The 8,363-nt window shown below is 33.6% G+C and overlaps 1 protein-coding gene across 1 annotated transcript in view; it reads right to left on the minus strand.

Moving 5' to 3' along the window:
* The window catches only part of LOC107575311 (transcriptional enhancer factor TEF-1-like), a 32,947-nt gene that overhangs the window by 7,489 nt on the left and 17,095 nt on the right, over positions 1–8,363 (minus strand). Inside the window, exons 4-8 of the mRNA XM_016261712.1 lie at positions 7,044–7,178; positions 6,875–6,915; positions 6,701–6,756; positions 4,521–4,645; positions 2,198–2,371 (exon numbers count right to left, since the gene is read on the minus strand). Coding sequence (XP_016117198.1) covers positions 2,198–2,371; positions 4,521–4,645; positions 6,701–6,756; positions 6,875–6,915; positions 7,044–7,178 — 531 coding nt within the window. The remainder of the gene's footprint in view (positions 1–2,197; positions 2,372–4,520; positions 4,646–6,700; positions 6,757–6,874; positions 6,916–7,043; positions 7,179–8,363) is intronic.

Genomic DNA, 8,363 nt, shown 5'->3' on the forward strand with positions numbered 1-8,363 from the left:
CCCCCAGGGCATCCAAGATGTAGGTGACTTTGTTTCTTCAGTAGAACAAATATGATGATTTTTAACTTTAACCGTTGCAGTCTATCAGTCGTATAATGCATGGCAGTGGTAACAAAATCTATGAGCGTAAAAAAAAATATGCACAGACAAATCCAAATTAAACCCTGCGGCTCGTGACGACACATTGGTGTCCTAAGAAACCGAACAGTATTTATATAATTTTTTACCTCTAATACACCACTATGTCCAACTGTCTTTGGGCGCGCGCAAGGCATCCGGTGCGTGAGGTGTGTACGCACTCTGGCGTAGTTTATGTTAATGGGTGTACTGATATCCAGCCGAAGAGCAATCGACCATAACTTCAGGCGAGCAGGCTCAGAAGTTGGGAATACGTGGAAAGTCACCACTCCCGAATGAGTTCGCGCGCGAGAACGTAATCTTTGAGTTTTAAGTCGGTTTGAACAATCCAGATAAGCGCAAGTAAGTACCATTTTGATTAGCCGTCGTACCTACAATGACTGTGTAAAGAATGAGTGACGTATACACGCGAGAGATCACTTCCGGCGCTTGCGTAAACTACGCCAGAGTGTGTACACACCTCACGCACCGGATGCCGTGCGCGTGCCCAAAGACAGCTGGACATAGTGGTGTATTAGAGGTAAAAAATGCCATGCATTATACGACTGATAGACTGCAACGGTTAAAGTTAAAAATCATCATGTGTTCTACTGAAGAAACAAAGTCACCGACATCTTGGATGCCCTGGGGGTAAGCAGATAAACATCACATTTTCATTTTTGGGTGAACTATCCCTTTAATGAAACAACTATATATTATTATTAGTTAACAATATTTAAAGTTTTATTTTTGACAATATTTTAAAAATAATAATAGTTAATATTATTATAGGAATAGTTAATCTTATCAATATGACATTTTAACATTATTATATATTTTGAAATAAACCCAAAATACTTCAAAAAACATTCATATTTATAATGTTATCAAACGTTTGTTTTATACTGGTGTAGCATTTGGACTACGCCAGAGTGTGTACACACCTCACGCACCGGATGCCGTGCGCGTGCCCAAAGACAGTTGGACATAGTGGTGTATTAGAGGTAAAAAATGCCATGCATTATACGACTGATAGACTGCAACGGTTAAAGTTAAAAATCATCATGTGTTCTACTGAAGAAACAAAGTCACCGACATCTTGGATGCCCTGGGGGTAAGCAGATAAACATCACATTTTCATTTTTGGGTGAACTATCCCTTTAATGAAACAACTATATATTATTATTAGTTAACAATATTTAAAGTTTTATTTTTGACAATATTTTAAAAATAATAATAGTTAATATTATTATAGGAATAGTTAATCTTATCAATATGACATTTTAACATTATTATATATTTTTAAATAAACCCAAAATACTTCAAAAAACATTTTATCAAAAAACATAATGTTATCAAACGTTTGTTTTATACTGGCTATGAAATCATTTAATGTTAAATTTATTATAAAAATGTTATTAACATTTAAAATTTGCATTCAAAAAAGAGCCAAAAGTGAAAATGTGTATTAATTATGAATTATTATATGAATTACCCTTATCCCAGACTTATACTGGCTATGAAATCATTTAATGTTAAATTTATTATAAAAATGTTATTAACATTTAAAATTTGCATTCAAAAAAGAGCCAAAAGTGAAATGTGTATTAATTATGAATTATTATATGAATTACCCTTATCCCAGACTTATAAAAGCCATCATAAACATTAATGGTGTTTAAATTAAAGTTTATATTAGATTTATTTTTTTGTTAAGCCAAAGCCAAAATGCTCAAAGAGGCACCTCTATTAATAATTTAAAGTTTTTGTATTGAAAATGCTGTCTTTTAATATGAAAAGTTTTTAAAAGAGCCCAAAAGTGAAAATAAAATTTGTACAAAACTGCTCAAATAAATTACGAATTATTATAAACCTTATCACTTATAAATATATTCACAATATCTCTCACTAAATTGCAATAACACCATTGTGTAAATTACAGAAACTATGAAAAACTGGGGAAAAGTGCAGGAAAAGAAGGAAATGTGATTGGAGAATGACTGCATGAGCACCACAGGTCAATGTGCTAAGAGCTATGCCACGACTCAGCTGCTCAAACTGTCAAACGCTGAAGACTCACCCAGAACTTGACCAGGAAGAAGGCATGCTGAGGTCCTTTTCCAAACAGCTCCTTCAGCCCACCCTTCTTCTCAGGAAATTTGTCGTAGATTTGACGTATGTCCACTGTCTCCAGGAGCGCATCTCTGTACGAATGATTCGTCTGGCTGATGTGCACAAATAGATGCTTGTTGTACTGCAGAAAGAGATGTATAATTAGATCAAGGCAACATTACTACTGGCTATAGAAAATGAACTAAAATACTAAGATATTTTGCGAAAGAATAAATGCTTAAGCTTTTGTTTTTAACTATAATTTATAGTTTTCAACGAGTTCAGTGCTATTCCCAAATGTTGTTTGTGTGAGAAATGAAGGTATTTCAGGTACGTTCTGAACCTCTTCCCCAAAGCTGAACGTTTGTGTGACTGTAATGAGAACGCAACTCGTTCTGCGTATGGCTACAAACGCAAGATTAATAGCCGCTGTCACGCCAGACCAGAGGAACAAGCATTTCATAGAGATGCTGCCAACATGATCGATTACACAGGTCTGCTTTAACACGGACGGCAAGGCATTTTGGTAACCTGTAGGTCACGAGAAGTCTTCCCGGGTCTCGCATTTAATCTACACATGCCGTTTTGTCTTCATTTTCTTGACTGTAGTCAGATCAGTGCTTAAATAGGTCTGATGACTGGAAGACACTTAAGGGAGTGAGTCCCACTTCTGGATGACTACTGGATCATAATAAGCACGTTTAGAAGCTACACTTCTGGATTCTTCTAGTTTACAAGACAAGATCTGTTTTAGCTTAGCGCTTCGTTTAAATTGAGCTGAAAATGACTCGGAATGATTTTGCCGGAGATTTGAGGTTCTGTAGATTTCCATCATTATCAGTGGATCAGGAACAACGCAGGACGTGACCTGGGTCATCGTGACCATCTGTAATAAGAGCCAACTGCCCTGCAGCTGGTGTCAGTAGATTTGCATTTCTCTAAAGCATCACACAAGGTCGATGATCCAAGGATAACTGCAAAATCAGTCATCTCTCACCAACACCAAGAATATGCAAATAAAATCATGCAATACTACTAAAACTGATCTTTTCATTTAAATTCTAAGTAGTTTGTATAAACAACATAAGCTGTTAATAAGTCTGATTCATTTTTTTTTTTTAATTCATCACGTAAAATTATATTTATGCAATAGTAAATAAATAAATAAAAATGCATATTTTTGTATTATTTACTGTAATATTATTTCTTATATATACTTTATTAATTTATTATAAAGATACAAAATAGTAGCTGTTAATAAGTGATTAATTTTAAAAAAAATTTATTCATCACGTAAAATTATATTTATGCAATAAAGTAAATAAATAAATAAAAATGCATATTTTTGTATTATTTACTGTAATATTATTTCTTATATATACTTTATTAATTTATTATAAAGATACAAAATAGTATATTTATTTTTATATATAAATATTATATTTTAAAATAAATGTAAAATATATTATTTTATAATGTTTATGAAGTAATAAAAATTCAGACTCTGCCGAAAATGTGCTTGTTGTGTGTAAAACATGTAGGTCTTCTTCAGTACTGAAGCTGTATTTTAGAGGAGCTGCGCTGCGGCTGCTAAAGCAGGTCAAGGCTGCTCTTCTGTTGCTGTCTCTGCAGTGGTTCTGGGTACGTGTGCTGACTTACTGAATCTGGGTCCCGTTGATGCTCCAGGAAGGAGGAGAACTCCACCAGCCGCAGTTTAGAGGTGCTGCTGATTAATTTTTAATTTTTTTTATTCATCACGTAAAATTATATTTATGCAATAAAGTAAATAAATAAATAAAAATGCATATTTTTGTATTATTTACTGTAATATTATTTCTTATATATACTTTATTAATTTATTATAAAGATACAAAATAGTAGCTGTTAATAAGTCTGATTAATTTTTAATTTTTTTTATTCATCACGTAAAATTATATTTATGCAATAAAGTAAATAAATAAATAAAAATGCATATTTTTGTATTATTTACTGTAATATTATTTCTTATATATACTTTATTAATTTATTATAAAGATACAAAATAGTATATTTATTTTTATATATAAATATTATATTTTAAAATAAATGTAAAATATATTATTTTATAATGTTTATGAAGTAATAAAAATTCAGACTCTGCCGAAAATGTGCTTGTTGTGTGTAAAACATGTAGGTCTTCTTCAGTACTGAAGCTGCATTTTAGAGGAGCTGCGCTGCGGCTGCTAAAGCAGGTCAAGGCTGCTCTTCTGTTGCTGTCTCTGCAGTGGTTCTGGGTACGTGTGCTGACTTACTGAATCTGGGTCCCGTTGATGCTCCAGGAAGGAGGAGAACTCCACCAGCCGCAGTTTAGAGGTGCTGATAGAGCGCCCGTGCCACGCCGGCCCTGCGGCTGCCAGGGGTGTGGAGGACTCGTAAGCTGCACACACAAACACAGCATTTCAAAACATGAGCCATGTATTAAAACAATAAGATGAGAGCCATTAGGAGTCATTTAAACAGAATAAATATACTGTCATTTTTTATTCATAATTCTTATACCACATAATGTACTTCTTACATTAAATGATATATGATAGTATACATACATTTTTAAAAATATTTATTTATATGTTTAATGTTAATATAATATATTGCAATATTAATAAATAAGAGTATAATATAGCACTTATTTATATAATATAGAAACAAACTTATACATGAATAATATAAATTTAATAATAGTTTAATATTTTTTTCACCAATGTACTACTTATATTAATATGATATCATTAATATAATTTTATTTATTTATATTATATAAACAAAATTATAAATTAATAATATAGATATTAATTCAACAATTAAATTTTTTTTCCACCAAGTAATGCATTTCTTTTATTATATTATATTACATTATAACAATAATATACTAATATATATATATATATATATATATATATATATATATAACAAACTGTTATATTATCATGAAATTATATTAATATGATAGCATAACTTTAATTTTAATTTATGTATATTATAAACACAATTATTTTATAAATTATTAATACAATATACAAACCCAATTCCAAACTGTACAAATTGTGAGTAAAAAAGGAATGGAATAATTTACAAATCTCATAAACTTATATTTTATTCACAATAGAATATAGATGTACTATTAATGAATGCATTAATAAACAAAAAGTAGATGTTTTGATCCAAAGCAACAGCTTTGAGCAAGCAAACCTAAGAGCCAGAATTATTCTTTTAAAAATATGCAAAATCTAAGTAGGTATATGCAAAGTTACCCATGCATAAATGTATAGTTAAGTTCAAAGGCATCTGTTAAAGGGGTCATATGACGTTGCTAAAAAAAATAACATTATTTTGTGTATTTGGTGTAATGAAATGTGTTTATGCGGTTTAAGGTTAAAAAAACACATTATTTTCCACATACTGTACATTATTGTTTCTCCTCTATGCCCCGCCTTTCTGAAACCCATTTTTTTTTTTTTTACAAAACTCATCGGTCTGAAAAGCGAGGTGTGCTCTGATTGGCCAGCTATCCACTGCGTTGTGATTGGCCGAATACCTCAAGCGTGTGACGGAAATGTTACGCCCTTACCATATTGTGATGCCCTGTCCAGCCGGAGCGATGAGACAAAACCAATACAACCCATTATAAACGAGGCATTTGTTGCATCCAGTGGGGATGTCTTTACGGATAATAGTGACTTTTACTGTCTTTTTACGCATTGCATCGCGCCGCGTAAACATAAAACCATGTCTGCATTTGTGATCGGAGAAATGACAAACTACACGCTACTCTACACTACTCAAAACTCTCGATTGAATCGTCAGTGGCAAATTCTTTAAATATGAAAACGTACTTACAGGCTGTGAGTCAGCATTATTTGTCAGCATCATAGACTGTTATAGGGTCAGCATGCGCGCCGAAGGGGAAACGAGAACTGAATTCACTGGAACACCGGCATTGTAGTCTACTCTCCAAGGTCCTCCGTAAAATGCGCTGCACACATCTGAATATTTGGTTTGAACTGTTCTGGAACAGTGTTGTAAATACAACTTAACCACTGATTTCTAGTTGTGTCCTCCTTTGGAAGACCAAACAAAGTACTTTCGCTTTCACAACAAAACACACAGCTTCTTCACAACATGGCGGCAGAGGCAACAACAATACTACAGCGAGAATCAAAGTTAGGCCTTCTTTCTTTGCGTGAACATTTGGGCGGCGTTATGCAAATCTTCCCACACAGTGACGTAGACATGTGGGGGCGTGTTTAAACGAGGCGTTTTAGGAGGGCGTGGACAAGTCTTAACTTTTATAAAGAATATCTCTTTGGGTTTGAGACTTTAGTCTTTGCAACTTTAGGGATATTATCTATTCACAAACAGCTTGTAACACTCCAAAGAGAAAGGAAAACTTGAAATCGCATCATATGACCCCTTTAAACATGAATATACACACCTGCGATGGCTGTGGCCGTCTGGATAGGGTAATTCTGCTGTGCGAACGGCTTCACACTGAGGAACAACAGAGGTGATTATCACAAGGTGTCATTTTTAGTGAAGAATCTGTTTATACACGTTTTATTATGTACAAACTCAGCCATGTATATTTAAGTCAGTTATATACACTTACTCTTGTGAGGAACCAGGCTGCCCTGTTGACACTTGCCAAATCTAGAAAAGGAATAAAATGTATTGCAGTGTTATAGTGTAAAACAATACCAATGCATGATGGGTATATTCTTCTGCTTGTCCTTTAAATGGACACTAATGGTTTTAAAGTGGTCTGGGGCATCTTGTACCCCTGTCGCCCCAGGCAAGGTGGGTCGAGGGAGTCCCGCGAGCCCCAGCCGGCTGTGGATGGCCGTGGCCGAGACGATCTGCGCTGAAGACATGGCCGCCATCCTGTTGATCGCATCATTCTTCACGGTCTGGTCCTTCAACGACAGAGAAGATTTAGCTCCTGCACTGTTACTGCTATAAAACCTATTATTTTATTAGATGAAATAAAATCAAATCCTGGCTCAAAGGCAAAGGGTCTCATCATTTCTTTAAATGAATTAGTCTTCTTAAGACGTGACGCTGTGAAAAATAAATAATGCCCATTTAAACGGCTCTACCATGCTTCACTATACAAGCTAAATGGGAAAATAGTTTTCCCATTTAGCTTGTATTTAGCATTTAGCAATAATTGCTTTCAATCGACAAACACTTTAGGCCACCAATATCCCTCAAATGTTGCCGTAACTAGAATGCACAGCACGTAAAGCATGTGGTTAGATTTGATTTTATGCACAATGCTGTTGTTTGCTTTTATCATCATCACTCTTAGTTATTTGTTATGTGGTGATTAATATCTCATTTACTTTCATGTTTGTTGACAAAATTATGTGTATAAATACGCATTATATGTGAGCTCTGTTAAGCAGTCAGCTACAGAGCATGAAAGCAGCAGTCAGACAAACTGTCTGTACTGGAGCGCATATGCTTCAAGAAGAGCCTTTTGTATCATCATACAAACTGCCAAATTAAATGAGTAACCAATCCTATTCCCGCTCTTTCTCCCTTGGCAAAAGCACCACAATAAAAAAAGAAGAAAGAAAGAAAAAAAAATGTATCAGGGGTTTTGCCAGTGGACTGTCATTCGCTATTTAACCACGAGATGCCACAGCTGCTCAAAATCATGATCCTTTGACATCCTCAGGTCAGCCAAAGACAACATCAGCATCAACACACCACTATGCATTATGTTGTGTAGTACAATGACAATTTAGAACTATTGTTATTTTAATACAATATTAAAAGATTGCTTTTTAAAATATATGTATATATGGGGTCAGAAAGATTTTTTAAAATAAATTAATACTTTTATTTAGCAAAAGCATTTGAAATATGTTTAAGTTTAAAAGTGACAGTAAAGACATTTATGTCTTTATAATGTTACAAAATATTTCCATTTCAAATAAATGCTGTTCTTTTGAACTTTCTAGAATAGAAAAATCCTGACAAAAATGTTTCATGGCTTCCACAAAATATTAAGCAGCACAATTATTTTGCAGCAGCACAACATTAATAAGAATAAGAAATGTTTCTTGATCACCAAATCAGCATATTAGAATGAT

Source organism: Sinocyclocheilus grahami, unplaced genomic scaffold, assembly GCF_001515645.1.
Source record: "Sinocyclocheilus grahami isolate Dianchi unplaced genomic scaffold, SAMN03320097.WGS_v1.1 scaffold31.1, whole genome shotgun sequence".
Classification (NCBI taxonomy): domain Eukaryota; kingdom Metazoa; phylum Chordata; class Actinopteri; order Cypriniformes; family Cyprinidae; genus Sinocyclocheilus; species Sinocyclocheilus grahami.